The 19232-nt window shown below is 40.2% G+C and overlaps 1 protein-coding gene across 4 annotated transcripts; it reads left to right on the top strand.

Moving 5' to 3' along the window:
- The first annotated feature begins 940 nt into the window (after window positions 1–940).
- LOC137592231 (ceramide transfer protein-like) lies at window positions 941–19146 on the top strand. 4 transcript variants are annotated; one of them, XM_068310240.1, is made up of 18 exons: window positions 941–1590; window positions 1776–1910; window positions 4090–4206; window positions 9115–9222; window positions 9500–9638; window positions 9745–9828; window positions 9974–10131; window positions 13315–13407; window positions 13558–13644; window positions 13784–13876; window positions 14205–14282; window positions 14915–15010; window positions 15178–15310; window positions 15406–15476; window positions 15589–15717; window positions 16416–16545; window positions 17270–17407; window positions 17548–19146. In XM_068310240.1, the coding sequence occupies exons 1-17, from the start codon at window positions 1501–1503 to the stop codon at window positions 17395–17397; spliced, it is 1869 nt and encodes a 622-aa protein (XP_068166341.1). In that variant the 5' UTR covers window positions 941–1500; the 3' UTR covers window positions 17398–17407; window positions 17548–19146. The 4 variants fall into 4 exon arrangements, with proteins under 4 accessions (XP_068166341.1, XP_068166339.1, XP_068166338.1 ...); XM_068310238.1 differs by lacking the exon at window positions 14205–14282; XM_068310237.1 differs by lacking the exon at window positions 14205–14282 and having other exon boundaries at window positions 9742–9828.
- Window positions 19147–19232: the final 86 nt, after the last annotated feature.

Raw genomic sequence — 19232 nt, 5'->3', positions numbered from 1 at the left:
GGTGACAATCGCCGTGGCCTGTCAGCATAATGTAGTAGTTTGTTAAGTACCCCTTGCAGCACAAGCACAGTAACTCTTCGCTTGGAACAACCTAAATTTCACATATACAGTACAAATCTCAGTACAGTATATTAACTTGGCAACTCACAGCAATTCAATAAATTGATTTTGTTACAGAACCATACTTGGGCCTGCATTTTCCCCTCTTTTGTTTAATTAAGTTTTGTATTATCAGAAAAAAAATACTTGGATAATTAACAACTCATAATATTTCATCAATATACTTTGCTGCATCCAGTTCAGTAACACAGTCCAGAACAGGGAGATTAATAGAAGGATTATATATATATATATATATATATATATATATATATATATATATATATATATATATATATATATATATATATATATATATATATATATATAAATGCCCCTATATATATATATACACACACACAGTATATACTGTATATATATATATATATATATATATATATATATATATATATATATATATATACACACACACACACACACACACACACACACATATATACATATATAATTAACATATAATTTATATACATTTTTATATATTTATATAATTAATAACTAAGTTATTAGGTCTGAAGTCACTTTTACTGTATGCCAACCCATCTCTCTACAAAATCTGAGCAAAATAAAAAAGTATCTGTTTTTTATTGGTTTTTGAGCAGCTGTGCTTATTGGAGATGTACCAAATCTTTTCTCAAAAATATGAATGTTCTATCGATTTTATTGTGGGCTATGTTCCTTTCTTGCCTCTTTTCATGCTTTTAATTTTGCAATAAACATGTACAACTTCCGGTGACATCTTTCTGTTTGGCTTGACGAACCTGTGAGGCGATATGGTACACAGTAAAGCGTGGCTGCAGCTCCTCCCCCGACCTGAATGAAGACAAGCTAGTCGGAGCTCCGATGTTGCTAAATAAGCTGCGGAATCACTGTTGCGATCGAGTTTGTTATCCGTCATTTATTGCTTGAAGTTAAGGTACAGCGTTGACCCGAAGGCCTTTTATCTGCCACTCCTTTGGTTCACTTATCTGTTGAAGCTAGTTAGACCAGTCACAAGTTTTAGTTAAGTTGATGTTAGTTGCGTCGTTTGACAGCTAACGCTAACTAGCTAGTGTCATTGGTATTCGACGTCAGTTTCAAAACAAAGCCCGCAAAACCTTAAAGTTGGGACTCCGATGTCCGCTCCAGAATAGCTTTGTTGCAACACATACCGAAGTTTAAATCTGTTTGCCGATCGACGATCGATAACCCTACAAAACCGATGTTTATCCCAGTCGCTACTTTATTCTTTGGGTTATTTCGCCTTCGTTAAGACTGAGTTGAAAAAGCTGTCAGCAGGTTTGGCTGCAACCCATTTAAATTTAACCCATATCACCCCGGAGCTAGCGTGCATATACGCAGGTCTTTCCAGAACATCAATTTTCTCTCGCAGCTTGGATTTAAATGTCTGAGAAGAGTTCGTCATCCGGTTCGGATGAGGATGTGGACCCCGAGTCCGGCCAGCCTTTGGAGCTCGGAGGGATTTTAAGCAAGGTAACATGCTAGTTTATAGCTACAGTTTATTTCACAGACATTCCGTCTGTCTGGGAAGTTTTTAACCACCGATCTGGAATCCGAGTAAACAGTGACGTTGAATTCATCCCAGCAGACATCTCATGAAGTCAAGCTGAGTGCAGTGCAGGCCGACTGAATGAATTGCTTCTCTCGTGTATTTTCAGTGGACAAACTACATCCACGGATGGCAGGACCGGTGGGTTGTGTTGAAAAACAACACTCTGAGCTACTACAAGTCTGAAGATGAACGTGAATATGGCTGCAGAGGATCTCTGTGCCTCAGCAAGGCTGTCATCACAGTAAGTATTGTCCATGGTACGACAGAGCAGCATCACTGAACAACATACGCCTGCATTATGTGGCTGTAGCAGCTGTATTGACTAACACTGAGTATGGACTCCACTGATCGGAAGAGTATGGACCAGTAACAGTGAAGACAAAATGAAGACCCAGTAGTTCAAGTCGATGTCAGTGTGTCCTGACACACGATAAGATGATGTTGCAGTTGCTGAGTTTGGGTTTCTTGTCAATCAGCTCTTGGGTTTTATTGGTACGACTCACTCATTACACTCACGAAGGAGCAGGCATGTGAAAGCAAAATAAGGCCATCTTTAACCGTCACGCTCTTTTTATCAATTGCGAATACAATTTAGTGATACACTAAGTATTCAGCATCATCAGGAACTCAACTTTAATATAAACAGACAGCATACCAGAAAGAAAACCCCCAGTTGGAATAAGTGTTAACACCATCACTCTGTCAGGTCTCAATATTTCCATTCTTGCTTTCTTCATCATTAGTATAGAGTTGAAGTGACACAATCCATCCACCTCAGAGATAGTGAGGTAAACTTTAACCAGCAATATGGTTGTTATTATCACTACAGATAGGACACTGGGGTTTGTTTTTTATCATGCAAACGGATTCTTGCTCTAGCAGTCATTCGTCCCAATTATTTGCACAGGCTACTTGAAATCCATGTTCTCTAAAGGTAACTCTAGGCTTTGACCCCAGTTGAGACTGGATCTATTGGGCCTCCTGTCGGTGAGATGAGTCAAAATCTCACACCCTGGTTAAATATTCACTGGTCTCTCTGAGAATACAATCAGTCCAGAGGCTGAGCGAATGGGATTTGTTATTATGACTGCATGATAAAAAAACCCAAAACGAAACAGCACATGAAATTTTATTTATTTACTTACATTTTCAATAGTAACATATCCTGTAGTAATTATTGCTTTAGCAATCCCCACAGCCTCCGCTCTCTGCCTCTCCCTCCCTCCTTCAGAGACATCTAAAGTCAGCACTGTCTAAGGAGGTCGTGGTATAAGGGCTCAGGAATGCAGAAACAAGCCCCTGCTTTTCTTCTTGCTTAACATCAGTCTGTTACACACTGTGAAGCTGCAGACACACACCAGAGTGTTGCAATATGGAGGCGAAATGTGCAGTACTGTATTCGTTTTTCTGGTCAATGCAATTCAATGAGAAATTGAGTGTATCCTACGATGCGGTATCGGGCGGGGCTGTTAGACATGTGCTTAATGATCCAGTTTATGTGTTTCATTCTGCCTGAAGACCACCGTATTCCTGTGTCCTCTGCTGCGGCGGTGTTGGGAAAGAAGTCGTGATTAAACACTGAAAGCAACATGGCTGGTTGCACCTGAAGTGACTGTTGCATTCTGAAACCGGAGGATATTTTTGCTTGAGGACTCTCACCCCATCGCCATTGCAGATATACTACTTGTGAAATTTAATACTTGTGTTTAAAGTACAAAGGTGGTATTGCATAAGTCGAGCAAGATGATCGATCAATCATAATTTCTGCTGCATGAAATAAACCTGCGTGTGAGCATCATTCAGCAGCTAATCAAACATGAGCAACATGAGGTCACGTCAGCTGGCGGAGCAGCTGTACTCTTAAAAAAACAGGAAAGAAACCCAAATGTGAAGAAACATTTGAGTGCAGTTGAGTGCAGAACTCAAATTCCAGTGTTGGAGGAAACTTCCATGTTGCACGTGTGTGGATGCCTCAGGCTGTGAGTCGTTGAAGTTGGGTGGGGTACGTTGTAGAATGGAGGAGTAAAATCGTTCAGAGATTTGGCACAGCAGTGGAAGGAAAAGTTACAACGACTCAGGTTCATACAAAGACACCCCTAAAGAAACTAAAGCTCTGCTGCGGTCATTTAAGGTTGCGCTTGCAGCCGTAAAGCATCAGTTTCCAATTAAAATTCCTTCTTATTGTGCGGCAGATGCTTTCCATTGCTGATGGAATCCATGTGTGTTGAATATGTCATCACTAGTAAGTCAGTGTCAGAAACACAGATGACTACGGAGGCGTTAGGGCTGGGTTTTCGCTCTGATTCTCTGAGATTGTATTGAAGTACAGTGAAGTGTGACATAATGTTTTGCTGTTCCCACGCCAGTTATGACTCGTTCGTCCAGCCGTTCGATTGTTAATGAAGCTTTTTTCTTCGCAGCCTCATGAGTTTGACGAGTGCCGTTTTGACATCAGTGTCAACGACAGTGTTTGGTACCTCAGAGCAGAAGATCCTGAGCACAGACTTCAGTGGATTGAGTCCATAGAACTACACAGGGTGAGTGAAATCGCTTTATCTTCCCCAAGCAAAAAATATTCTTGATCTTTTTGCCAGATTATCTTTTGATGAAGTTATTCACAGAAATTCTGTGCACCTGCAAGCAAGTCTGCTGCAGAAACTTTATAAATCAGTTAATGTGACAGATGTTCGCTGTATCTCCCCTGTTTTGCTCAGGAAGATTTCATTTTTTTGTTGCTTGTAAAGCTACCGTGTCATAATAATAATACATATTTTGTCATTTTGGGCTTGTCATTTTTAAAACTCCTCGCATTATTCACACATTTTCTATCCTTAGAGTTCAATTCTGAGAGACCTCCAGCTCGTCACGGATTTACGATTCACAGTCCAGATTTACTCGTATTAATACATGTTAGGTCTCGATGTAATGTTAGGAGACCCACAAATCAATTTCTACAAAGATGGTACATTTTTTTGTTTTTGTTTGTTTACATTTAGCATTAAACGGTTAAGAAGGTGGGAGAGGGAGCCACATTAACAACACTGTGATCTGGGATTGGTTGAAAAAGGTTCTCTCCAAAGGATGCCTACAGAAAAACAAATGTGTCCAGACACGTTTTCCGAATGGATGTAAACTAAAGCATTGCTTGTGACAGACAAACAATGCTGCGAGTACAGCTGACCAGTTGATCACCATGTTGGGAGCGAACATGGTAGGAGTTAATTAGAAGGCAGGGGTTGTTAGCAAGTCAGCCCACTAATAAAGCTTTACCTCGAAACAACATTAAAGTCCTTCCAGAGGGAGGTTCCCTACCCGGGGGTCACGGGGTCACATGATGGTAATCTTCAGATCCTGAGGTGATTTTTAGATGTCACATAAAATTTCGATATGTTTAGAAATAGTGTATTTCAACCATAATTCCTCATGTGTGTACAAGTAAACAGTGCCATAACTGTTCTGTCTCGTCTCTGTTGTGAGTTCGATTTCTTGCTGTCTAAGAGAACCACCTGTCACAAATAGTTACTTTTCCCTCATCTTTTCAGTGGTCCTCTGAGATAAGTTGAACTTTATTTCAGGACAGACTGATATTTGTGTTTTGCAAGTGGGTTGGGTGTGGCAGGACAGGGATTAAGATGCATCCTTTGAAACACAGTCAGCCCTTCCCCCTAGGAATGTGAGGAATCTGGGGAGTGGGATCTTGAGGTGGGGGTATCCCTTTTCATCAGACTCCAGGCAGCTGCAGTGACATCCAGTTAGCCATGCAAGGGTTGTCAACATAACGTAACAAAGTCAGCGTTCATGTTTGATCAGTCATCATGGCTTGCAAGAGAGAAATACCATGAAATGCTTCTGTCCAAAGATAGCTTGTCATTTAGTATCAGAATGACCTAAAGTTGAAAAATATGTCGAGTTAGATTGTCCAAGGAGGATTTGTTTCCATGTGTTCCGATTTGTTTATTTGCTGCAGGTCGATTTATCTGCAAGATTACCCAAAACCACTCAACAGACTTCCATGTAACTTAATGGGAGAATGACTCGGGTGCCAGAAATCCACAGCTTCTACATTAAAGTGGCTTACTGTTATACTATGTTGGAGTATTTCATGCTCTGGATTCTGACCTACAGTAACCTCAGTAGGCTTAATGCAGCACTACCTGCACCGCTGCTTTAAGTGAGTGAGCCTGCACTGCTCCCAGTTGGGCAAAGGGCAGTACATCACGCATCGTTGGTATTGTTCAATGTTCACCACTTGCGTTCTAAATTTAATCTTTGTGCCAGGACGACATGAACTGGTGCATGATGGTTACGATAGTTGCTGCTGCAGCAGTGACTCCGTACGGATATGTATTTGTTGTTATCATTTTTTATTCCTAGTGCTTAAAATGATCTCATCAAATGTAGCAGGAAGCTGTGGACAGTTGGATCAGATGCAAATATGTTATTTCTACAGTTCTTTCCAGCAGTTCCATTACAATGTCAACCTTTAACCTCTAATTTTGTTATCACAGGGGTCAAACAAATGTCATTGTAGCTTTTAAATGCCACTTATGTACCACTAGTTACATTTACACGCTGACAAATGAGACTGTTCTTTTACACGAAATAGGCAATTTTAGTGCAAAGCCAGTTCTTGGGGTTTTTTTTTGTTTTTTGTTTTTTTATGTGTGGGTGTATTTGTGTTGGTGGTGGGAAAAAAAAAAGTTGTGCAAAATGGAGGCTCTTAAATGTGGCTCTTGATGAATAATGCATTATCATTTTTCTAATCCTGTGTTCTCACAGCAACAATAATCAGGAGGGACACATAAAGCTGTCAGTATGCTCGGAAGATCGTTCCATTTTCGTACAATCAAAGGGGTGAAATGGGATGAGAAAAAAGCCCATTGTTTTTATTCTGACATTTATTATTCTGACATTTTATTCAACTTCTTTGGGGTGGTTGTTGGGACAGTCTGGATGTGATTGGCCCGAATCGGTGTTCACAAAGAGGGATTCAGCAAATTGAAGGAAGTTAAGGAGAATCAGGTCGATAGAAGCAAAGCACAAGATAAGAGCTGTTTCCTACCCGTCTCTCTCTCTCTCTCTCTCTCTTGCTCGGTCATAACTCGCAGTAAGCCGCTCCGCTCACCCACCCCTTTGGTACTTTATTGGTTTATTACACAAACCACTCCAGAAAGCCCCATCCCGCTCTCGCTCATGCTTCCACGCATACGCCCTTTATTTTCATCCCGTTCTTGCTTCCGTCTCATATAAACCAACACACACGGCAACAGTTGCCACCTCAGTAATGGATGCTGGACATAAAGACGGACGTGATGAACAGGTTTCACATATCAATGTGTGTGTAGTCTTTTTGATGTGTGTGCGCGGCGACGGTGGAGGTGCATGTGTGTGTTTGTCTTTAAGTCCAAGTGTGCATTGGCTGAAGATCTGACTCGACGAAACCCGCTTTGCTCTTCCTTGGAATTACAAGACTCATCCTTTTGGCTCGATGTCCATCCAGCATCTGCCTCGCCTCCCTCTCTGTCTTCTTCCTCCCTGTTCTTACTGCAGCTTTCATGTCTGTGATGAGCTTTGATGAACACCTAAAGCCTTTACTTCTTTTGCACCTCCTCCTCTTCCTTTTTGCTCCTCGGTGAGGTGCGTCTGCAGGGAGACACGAATACTGGACTTAAGCCCCTGAGCTGTCAGAGCGGCGGGATTATTTGGGGAGTGTCTGGGCCATGCTGGGGCCAGCAAATCGCCGAGACTGCAGTCTTGTCCTGCTCTGCCTTGAGTGTTGGAATGGCAGAATGGTGGGCTCATAGCATGTTGGCATGCTGCCTGTCCGCTAACAATCTAACTTAAATGTTGTGACATGAATGATCAATAAGCATAAGCCATTCTCGCCCGTACAGTAGGTGAAAATCCATGATTGATTCCTATTTGCATGTGTGTGTTTGTCTGCTTGCTTAGCACTGATGGGCGCTATACTGTAATAAATTAGCTTTTGCAATGCGGCCATTCATTTGGAAGCACTAAGCTCAGATATGTAGAAGCACTCAATTGTTGCTATGGTCAGTTACTGTACACTCAACCCCTCATTTTCGTCACAAAGCCGCAGGCACAATATGCCATTTCATGCTCCGTGTATGAGTGGGTGTTTATTTTGCATGTATTTCAGATCTGACCAGGTACATAAAGATGGGTTTTTAGTGATTCTGTTTGGTTTTGCTACTATAATATCATAATCACTGAATTTAATTTTATTTTGTGATGTTACTATTTTTTTTACATGTCAAATACCAAATGTTTAAAGTATTTTTTTTTCCGTTTGAAAAGGTTTTATTTGATAAGATTGTTTTGTTGCACTTCACATTATTGCTGTTTGTGTTTTCTGTATTCACTCTACACGTCGTTTCATTATTACATGTATTACTGTGTAAATTGATACTTATCAGCCAATATATCATGGAGCTGCAGGATGTTAAGAAATATTCATCATATACAGTTACCACTGCATCGTTGAGTTGTTTACATGTTGCTTTAAGATCATTTGTAGGGGAATGTAATGTGTGCTCTCTCTTTCTTTTTTCTCTCTTTCTGTTTTATCTTCTGGTTCCTTCTTTAGGTGGTCACTGGTTTGAAGAAATGTTCGACGGTTTAATAATTAAGACAAAACTTACACAAGAGCTGGGTGTGACTCGACTCAGCAAATAGACTCATTAAACTGATGCAGGGGACCCAGCATGTGAGGGTCCAGGAAAGAATGTCAGATTCTTATCATACTCCTTGCTGTTGCCAGTGTTTTTTTTTTTGTTTGTGTGTGTGGTTTTTTTTACAGTTATTAGTTTAATGTTTGGCCTCTGGAATGTCGTGAAAAACACTTCGCTGCTGCTTGTTGAACAAACACGATTATTTAGCTTTGGCGGGGTTGATTTTGCACCATGCACATACAATATGTGTGATAAAATCCATTCCCTTTGCTGAACTGGCAGTCCCAGCTGTTATCGCCCTGTCTTGATTTTGCAGATTAATGGATCGAACGCTGTTGCTGCCAGTCTTTAATGGCATGTAACATAGCAGGTTACATGTTGTGCTGGACATACTGCACATTTTTCACTAGAACATCATGACCAGGCTGAAGTCAGTTTCGCTGTATCTCAACCACATATTACGAGTTCTCCTGTAGTGATGCATGTGTCTGTCCCTTTCAGCAGACTGTCTGTTGAGGCTGCAGATAAATTCAGTATTACTCAGTGTTTCTTGCTGCTAGAAATGATCTCCTTTTTCTTCCTGCCCAGCTAATTATCTGCATACTTTCTTATGACATTGCTTATATGTGTTGTGTGCATTTACATTTTTTCTTCTCTGTTTTCCCTTTCTGGTCTGATTGTTCAAATCTCCAAAATCTCTCCTTTCAATGTCTTTTCTCTTTCCTTCATTCGATTCCTCCCTCTGGTTTTCAGGCCGAGTCTGGTTATGGTTCAGAAACCAGTCTCAGGCGTCATGGTTCCATGTTGTCTCTCACGTCTGCTGCCAGTGCCTTATCTGCCACATCTACATCCTCCTTCAAGGTAAAAAAAAAAAGATTTTAAAAAAAAGGAAATGTTTGTGAGTAGCAGAAGATTAATCCAGTCCTTCTCTGGCCACTTTAAAATATTTTCATTAATAATTAATGTTTAAAGCTGAAGGCTTGATCTGCTTTAAGTATTTGTGTCAATTAAAAGAATGTCATGGGTACTTATTTTTTATTAAAGTCCATTCTGTGGTTGAATCAACACGACTGACGTGACTTTTTTCTCCGGGCGGTCTTTGATTGCCTTTCTTTTTTTTCCGATCGTGTCTGCTCAGAAGGGTCACAGGTTGCGTGAGAAGCTAGCAGAAATGGAAACCTTCAGGGACATTCTGTGCAGACAAGTGGACACCCTGCAGAAATACTTTGACTCCTGCGCTGATGCCGTCTCCAAAGATGAATTTCAGAGAGACAGAGGTAATTCAGGGCTCACGTTTGAATTTAATTCATTTTAAACTTGGAAAATCTCTCTTTTAAGATGAATAGATGATAAATCTATGTTGTGATGTTTTCTAACCAGCAGTAGAGGAAGAGGAGGATGACTTTCCTGCCACTGCAAGAAGTGACAGTGAATATAATCACAACAACAATGGAAGCAAAGAGAAATGTGAGTTGCTAGCTAACCATTTATTGCTTCATTTTGAGAATATTTATAGAATAACTGTGATTGTTGGGCCTTTTAATAACAGATTTACCAGTCCAGATGCAGCCTTTAAGCTCTGTCATTTCTGTTTTCTTTTTGTCTGTGCCAGTGTATCCCCCCGCCAGTCCCAAAGGAATGAACGGCATCGATTTCAAGGGTGAAGCCATCACTTTCAAGGCTACCACAGCAGGCATCCTTTCTACTTTGTCCCACTGCATTGAACTGATGGTCAAGCGAGAGGACAGCTGGCAGAAGAGACTAGACAAGGTACCGACTTGAACTCTACTAACAGCCTTTTAAAATAAATGCCACTTCCAGTAGGTGAAGTGTCATCATGCTTGTGTTGTCTTGTCAGCATGCGGAAGCACTGAAGACGAAGCAGTAAATCGATGCTTTCCATTTTCTTTAAGGACTTTGATATTGTGGTTAAGAATTTTATTTTTATTTTTTTGGTGTCTTTTGGATTTTTGAATAGAAAAAGTGATTTAAAGAAGGGGAGTCTGAAATTGAATTGAAGAATGTATTCGATAAATGCCTGATTTATAATTGGAATTTTGGTCATTTAAGTTCAAAGCGACTGTTGGGCATTGCAGAGGTTAGCGCCTTAGAGTTTGATGACATAAACTGTACCATATGTAGAACTTTTTGTGTGTCAAATTGTCTCTGTTGGTCTCTTTGTTGACCTCGGGGAAGACCTAGGACACGCTGGAGCGACCACGTAGGTATACCGGGACACCTCGGCTTATGTTGTTTCAAGTTACGTTGTTCTCTTACGACGGTTTTCAGAAAATATAAAATGAGTATACGTCATTTTACTCCACTTTACGTCTGCCTGCCACAAATATTGGAATCCTAAAATCACTGGTGAACTGTTAAAAGTATATAATATCATGTTACTGTACAATAAATAAGAATAACAACATACATTGTATTACTAGCCCGTATCATGTGGAGGCAGCGACTGAAGACAAGAGCAAGTTTTTTTTTTAATACTATTTTAAAAAATGAAATTTTATTGTTTTTAAGCTTTAAATAGATTCATATTATCCAAATATTATTGAAAATGCATCATAAATACAGTACAGAGCACAACAGGGAATGGTTATCTTCGGTTTAGCCAGGACACGTGTTCATTCGACGCACTTTCACGTCTCTTGGAACCATTTAACGATGTATGCTGAGGCGTGCGTGTACAGTGGTGTAATATGTTTCTATGAGTTTAGCCTGTAGTTTACCTTGTTCAAACCATGTTCATCACAAGACCAGAACATACAGCAGAAAGACAAACGAGTATTCACTCCTGCAGAAAATTAAGAGTCACTACTCACACATGTTTCTGGTCTGTGGGGGGAAATCCCAAGAAGTGAATCTGTACAGACGTGGGGAGAACCAGAAAATCACACACAAACAACCCCAAGAATTGGAACAAGAGAAGGTAGAGTCACAAACAGCGGCTGTGATCACAGAGGTGCACATTATAGAAGAGTAAATTGTTGGACGTCATGGAAGGGTTTTGATTTGTTTTTGTTTTAGTGCTGACACTGTACTTTTTGAGGGAAATGTTTTAGCTGCCTTCAGCGATGCATTTCACAACATCGACATTGAAACATGGTGTTATTTGCAGAATGTGCGTTTAAAGTCCAAGGGTCTGCAGATTGCATCCACTAAAATCCTTTTTATTTGAGTTTGGTTATAGCAGGTGCATGCAGACATCCCTTTACACCATTCCACGATATAATTCTTTTAGCTATTGGATTCTTTTGTTTTTATCTTTTTTTCTTTTTTTTTGTCAGTCGCCTTAAAATTCTGTTCTTTCTTAATCCCAAGAGCTGTCTGTGACAGTGGAGGTATGCAGCTGAGAGCTCCGGGAGCATCTATCTTGATTAGTTCAGCTGATGTTGTCAGACCAGTTTCTTTTTTTCTGTCTGTGGAGGTGTGCTGCCCAACCCTAAAACCTACTAAAGACAGGAAGTGCCTTCAGTTTGGCTGTATAAGGAAACTACCTCAATCGTGTTTGTTTTTGGTAATGTCTTAAGTTTAGCTCCCAATGCACAGCGGGAAAATAGAAGCAGTTACAGATCACTCGTTGTAACTCGACATACGTCCTTAGACTTGTACAGAGAACGGATTAGAATGACAACCAGGACTTCATGGTGTAATCTATGGAAGCCTTCCTTACAAAGGGGGACAGAGCTGCTTAAATGCCAGAAACAGAGATGGATCCCTTTACAGACTTGCAGCCTGTTCTTTACGGTAAGCATCCGACTGTTTTTAGTTGTTCAACACAAATGAACAGACGGGATTATGTCCTGTTTACTTTGACTTAAATTTGTCCACACCTTCCAGTGTACTTCTTTTTGTGGTTTGTGGTTCCACCATTTAATTATTTTTTAAACAAAATGGTTAACGGTCATCACAGTCTATTTTAAGCCACAATTCAGTTTGCTTGCGTGTCTGTGTCTTATTGCAGAGAAGACGGACTGAAATCTGATCAGCTTTTTGAGCCGTGGCTTTCGAGTGATTTCGGGTTATATTGTATGTTTTGTTAGAATTTGCTCGCTCTTACAAAGAGATAGAATGCCTGTTATCGGGGTTTGTGTGCTTTTGGTAATAGATGCGTGTAAATGGAAGGTCAAGCAACCTTTCCAGGTCTCCATTTTGTAGCTGTTCTAATTCATTTGTGTGGTGTTTATTTGCCTCTGGCATGAAATGAGACTTTCTGTAAAACCTGTTTGAGTGCGTGCACACAAAGGAATGATGTGGCGGGTTTGCACAACTGTTGTGACTCGCAGATGCTTTTCTCATTTGTTTTTAGCAAGTCTGTCACCTGTAATCTAAGGAAATAAGTATTATCACCAGGCAGAGATGTTTTCTCAGGCTAGACTGAATGCCTTTCTGTCCATTGTCTAAATGTGCACAGGCAAGGTGGTCAAACCACACACATCGCAGTACAGGGGTTCAGGTTCGATCAATAAATGTGAAATCAATATTTGGAAGTGGACGTTTAAAGTCTGAAAATAGACTGGTTATCTAGAATTTGGGGCATAAACAACATTGATAAAATATCACAGACACTCAGGTTTCATCTATCTGCTCCACATGATGACAAAGTTCACTGTGAAGGAAGTAATGAGGGAGATACAAAAATTCTGTCTGTCACTGTTTTCCTGGGGGGTTTTTTCCTTTGTTGATTTTCAAGCTGAATTTAGGCTCATTTTGTGAGTCACAGCTAACACAGATGACCCAAATAACACATTTGCAACTTTTTTTCAGTGAAATGCACATCATTAGTTTGTGCTTATTTGCTTTTAAAAACAGCTGCACTCATGACTGAACACTTCTCTGTGTGTGTGTGTGTGTGTGTGTGTGTGTGTGTGTGTGTGTGTGTGTGTGTGTGTGTGTGTGTGTGTGTGTGTGTGTGTGTGTGTGTCTGTGTGTGTGTTCCTTTAGGAGCTGGAAAAGAGAAGGAGGGTCGAAGATGCCTACAAGTCTGCTGTGAACGAACTTAAGAAAAAGTCACACTATGGAGGCCCAGACTATGAGGCAAGATGAAAGTAGAGAAGAAAATTAGATGAAGATCCAGATAAACCACAGCAGAGTGACTTATTGATTTTGTCTCTGCATTTTTTTTTTTCGTTGTTACTGAACCTTCACATGGTTGTTCTCACATCGTTCTCGTTTGCTTTTTCACAGGAGGGTCCTAACAGTTTGATCAATGAAGATGAGTTCTTCGACGCAGTGGAAGCTGCACTCGACAGACAGGACAAGATAGAGGAGCAGGTGTGAATCTTTATTCTTTGTCTTTCTTGCTCTGGAAAACGTGAAATCTGACGTAAATCATAGTTAGAATACGAGCAGAGATGTTGCTTTTCTTCTTGAGCTTCTTTTGCTCACCAGACTCCTACTCTTTCTCTCACAGTGCCAGACGGAGAAGGTCAGGATACCTCGACTAACTCCCATTCCTCCTGGAGACGCCTACTCCGCCGTCAGTAAGCATCGATATGCCACCAAGGTACTCGACACTGTTCTCCTTTTCCCTTTGGTGCACATCTAACTGCTATCCTACGCTGTGGGAATCCGAGGCTGCCTCTCTTGCCCTCTGTTCTCGTTCCTGTCTGATACTTAGTCCCTTTATAATCACTGGGACCTGCCTATTAAGCTACGCAAACTGCAATACTTTATCACAGATAATCACTTTGTCTGCACTGGAATAATTTAAGAGCTGAATTAGCATAATTTAAAAAATGCTGTTGAAGCAGGTCATGATTGTTTCTTCTTCTTCAGCTGTGCCTCTTTCTTGCTCATTTCTCACTCAATCTTCCTTCCTCTTTGCTGTGCAGCTTCATAGCCATTCTTCTTCCCTGTCCTCCATTGAGCTAGTCAGTGCTTCAGATGACATTCACAGATTCAGCGCTCAGGTACTGTATTTGGTCACCATTGAGCACCTGTACTTGTAATGGGCTGCAAATGGGTTCCACTTTCCACCACAGAGAGAGAATGTGCACATCCTCTGAGAATGTCTACTGATGAGTCACTCTAGGATTTCAGCAATTTCCTGTGGTTCCAGTGAAATCTTATTTGTAGTGTTATGAGATGAAAAAAAAGGAATAACTGAAATTCCTGGAGTGACCAAAGGGATTTGTTATCACATAACTGTTGTCTTTATGCCTGTGTTTACAATAAAATCCATGACTGCATGGTTAGATCAAATGAAACCACTTCATTTCCTCTTTTCACATCACTTTTTGTTCCCAAGCATGAACAGGCACGACTCCTAACCGCACTGATTTGTCAGTTCATTGTTATGTTGCCAAGTACCGACTCAAAGCAGGATTAAGTGTTAAATATGTATTTGGTTACTGCTCTGTGTAGGAATTCCTAAAAATTGTGATAGGGAATTTTTTTTTTTTTTATTTGCGCTTCATGTTATACAAACCTGTTATTTAAGATAGCAGAATAGGTGCTGCAATCTGTAGATTACTAAAAACTGTGACCTTTTTCAAAGCATTTCCTCAACCAGCCTGCTAATCAATACTTGTCCCTTTATTAGGTGGAGGAAATGGTGCAGAATCACATGACTTACTCACTACAGGATGTGGGTGGAGATGCCAATTGGCAGCTGGTGATTGAGGAAGGTGAGATGAAGGTGAGTACAAAGGAGAGAAACTGCATGTGATTCATTTCCCTTGATTGTTACCACTGAACCTTGAAATCTCATCCCTGTAAATAATGTTAGAATAATCTAAAATTTATCACCGGGTTGAGACGTAAAGTTGAGAGTATTCATATCATGACGCAACCACTTTTGAACAGGTGTATAGGAGAGAGGTGGAGGAAAACGGTATTGTGTTGGACCCTCTCAAAGCCACACATGCTGTGAAGGGAGTGACCGGACACGAGGTCTGCCACTACTTCTGGGACACAGCAGTCCGATTTGACTGGGAGAGTGAGTAAAACGTTCCAGAAATCATCGTCACGTAGCCTGTGTTTGACTTTTCCTGCTGCTGGCTCACAATCTGACTGAACTCTCCACACCCCCAGCCACTATTGAAAACTTCAACGTTGTGGAAACTCTTTCTGATAACGCTGTAATTGTTTACCAGACACACAAGGTAAGTTGACTTAAGGGTGGTTTTACACATTGAGGAAATGTGCTGCACATTTAATGAATTACATTCTGTGAGCTGAAATATTTCCAGCTGAATGCCTCTGATTGTGTTTCAGAGAGTCTGGCCTGCCTCTCAGAGAGATGTGCTCTATCTGTCGGCAATCAGGAAGATCTTGGCCACAAATGAAAATGATCCTGACACATGGCTGGTCTGCAACTTCTCTGTGGACCATGAAAAGGCTGCTGTAAGATTACTGCCTTAATATTTATTATCATGCAATATTGTGAGCCAGAAAGCTGAAGACTTGACTTGAAATGAAATTGGATGGGAGATTTAGTACAAGTCTGTATCAATCCCATGTGGTGCTTTTAGTTTCTCAAAAATTATTACCAAATTTTATATAGACACAAATTATAACACAGCCTTCTACTGTTGGAGGATTTGTGTTTTTATTGCTTTGTTTGTTTCCATGGTTAAAAGTAGAACTTGGACCTCTGTGAGTGGGATTTGTCTCAGATGAGATTTTTGTTTATATGAAATGCAACCATCTTCTCATCTCATGCTTGTTCTTGGTAAATAAGGCGTCTCAAATACAGTAGATTAGATTAAAGGTGCATTTAGTTTTAGTGTTACATTCAAAACAACTTTGTTAGGTAAAAGGTAAAAAAAGAAGCAATGTTTAGACCTCAGTCATATTACCTAAAGTGATAGTTTATATTTTTATTCTCCTTGCATATGAAGCGGGGGGGGGGGTATACTGTGGCTTTGGTTTGTTTCATTATGAAACTACCTACATTATTATTGAATTTTGACATTTGTGTTAACACGTTTCATTTTCTTGCTTACTGATTTATCAACCTAGGTTTGGCTGGGACTGTTTTTACCTAGCGGGACATTTAGTTGCCTTTTGCTTTCTATTTATTTATTTTTTTGTACTTCCAGCCCACTAACCGGTGTGTTCGTGCCAAAATCAATGTCGCTATGATCTGCCAAACAATGGTCAGCCCACCAGAGGGAGATAAAGAAATCAGCAGAGACAACATCCTCTGTAAGATCACCTATGTTGCCAACGGTAAGTGGCTGTCCAACCTGATCATGTTTGATCGCAGCAGAAATAAACCAGGTCAGCAGACTGTTTATACCTAGGGTTCCATCAAACTCTTTTAGCTGGGTGGAGGATCATGCTTTCTTGTTTTAATGTGAGCAGCTCTAAATACTGATATCTAACAAAAACACCTTTGAATCTTTTCCTGGTCATGGGGTTAATTAGTAACAGGCGCTAGCTTCATGCCTGGAAATGTAATAGAAGGATGTGAACCTGGAGAGGTTCAGTTCATAAGGAGGTACGGGGCAAGGTTTGATCACAACTTGATGAAACTTGTTTTTGTGTGAGGGGATATCTCTTTTCTAGCTTTGTCCAGCTTGAGTGCTGATGATAGCATTCTCTTTTAATTTAACTTTTCATAGTACACCATTGTTTTTGGAATTACTGTAGTTAACACAAAAACTGACTTTTTGTTGAAATTCAGTCAAAATTAAAGTAATTCTAAAAAAAAAAAAGAAGCAGTTCTCTCACCCTCCCATGACTTCCTGTGGATGAGGAAATTGTGAAATAAAGGCAAACAGCAGATGGAATACTGGTCTTTATAGGGAGTGGGTGGTTAAAAAAGAGCATCAGTTGTGTCAGTAGGGGGCGCCATAGACCACACTCTGTCGACTGGTACCCTGTAGGTTTATAATTAATTATTTCATCAGTAGTTAACAGTTCCTCGATGATTTTCCTCTGTGTGCTGCAGTAAACCCAGGAGGCTGGGCTCCAGCTTCAGTCCTCAGAGCCGTGGCTCGGAGAGAGTATCCCAAGTTCCTCAAGCGCTTCACCTCCTATGTCCAGGATAAAACAGCTTGGAAGCCCATTCTCTTCTGAGCACAAACAGGTAAATAATAACCCAAACATGATCTCTTTACCTTTTTCAGAGTGTTTAGGTTCAGGATATACCTTTGCTGGTACCAAGTGATCAACAAACAATTGTCAGATTTCAGGTCTTAGAATAATGACTTTTAATCTTTGTTTCAGGGCTCTGGTGGAACGAGGTTACTTACTAGAGAGGCTACATTTGTCAGCGCCAGGCTGTCGATGACTACAGAATCGTTCACCTGCTGCTCAGAATGTGTCTTTACACTTACATATCCTGTATGCAGGACATCATCGCATCCAGGACATCTCACAGGACACCTGCTTGTTGAAGACTGTTTCTTTGACTTTAATCTGACAGTAGTTGTCATCCCAGCCACACTGGAATAATTTAACATCATCTGGTGGTCATTGGGTACATTTGTATGTAAATTCAGGATTTGTCGTAAGTGGTTTTTGAATTGTTAGTAATTATTTGCTTTTTTTTGTAAATTTTTTCTTTTTTTTACATTTCTCATCATTGCATACTTCTTGACATTTTTGGGTTTGCTTTAATCACTAGTATTACAGCAACTTGTTTGCTGCTGCTAACATAACTACCATGAGAAATGAAAATGAACAGACGGGAAACGCATTGAGGAGTTGTTGAACAGGGTCTTTCTGGTCTTGCCTTCTCCTGTTCTACACATCACTCTCTTTGCAGTCTGATAGGGAGGGGAAGGTGAAAACCTAAAGCTTTGAAATCTTTATATTTCTAGATTGTTATAAAATTACTTACTGAGACATAATGTATTGTAAAGAGAAAACAGAAGAAGATTTTAGTTAGGGAGAAATGTGAATTGACTGTTGAACACTTGAATTTGATGACAGCTGTGTGCCGAGACAAACCTGAAGCGAGAGCTCAAGTGCATTTGCTAAGTCTAATTAACTCTTGTCGGATGATATTTTGACACTGTTGAGCTGATAATCAATCGGACTACGGTCTATAGATGCTAAGTAGCGGCCTGTTGCCAGTATCTGTGTTTAACCTCCATGTTGCTTGTGGTTTCTGACAGATATTTGCATATGGCCAGCAGTAGTGTCTGATATCAGGATTCCTCTCTTTGATTGAGGGGTGAGTGGGTATACTTTGTACAGTCTAAGTTGTTTTTCACTACTTTCAGCCCCTGATGAGGGAAATATGTACATTCACAGGTTTGTCAAATAGTCCTGCTTTTACTGTACAGGATGAAGTAGAACTAAACTGTTAAGTAGATATCAGTACCCTCTTCTCTGTTATACTCGAACATTACATTTCATATACCACACTACAATGCAGTGGCCTCCTGCCCTTTGACTGATACCCAACCCCCAGAATGCCTTAGACATCAATGGGCCCTTGTCATCTTTCCTGTACAACCACCAGATGTGCGTTTATCAACACAGCAATTAAGCTGGGGAGAAAGTCAGCATTTCACAGCATCTTACCTCAGATTTAAATCAAATTACTTTAGATGTCATTAAAAGCTGGGAATTTTGCAATTTAGATCTGCATGGTTTAAAATTCAGTCAGGTTTTGGGAAGCAGAGGTTGGGAAGGATCTGGATAATTGTTTCACTGATCTATGAGCAATGTCCGCTGAAGAATACTTTTTTTTTTTAAATTTTGATATTTTGTCAGTAATCTACACAGTTTGTATATTTCTAAATTGTACAACAAAAGTGTTATTTGCACTAAATATAATGCAATTTGACAATGTTCTGTAAATTAAAATTATCAACTGAAGCACATGCAGCGTACTGTTCTGGTGACACCACTGAATTCGAGGGCACATAAATATGTTATGAAGTATTTCAAACGGGTTCAAC

Source organism: Antennarius striatus, chromosome 3 (genome assembly GCF_040054535.1).
Source record: "Antennarius striatus isolate MH-2024 chromosome 3, ASM4005453v1, whole genome shotgun sequence".
Taxonomy (NCBI): domain Eukaryota; kingdom Metazoa; phylum Chordata; class Actinopteri; order Lophiiformes; family Antennariidae; genus Antennarius; species Antennarius striatus.
The sequence above is the reverse complement of the archived record's forward strand: the minus strand, read 5'-3'. Positions and strand labels throughout refer to the sequence as shown.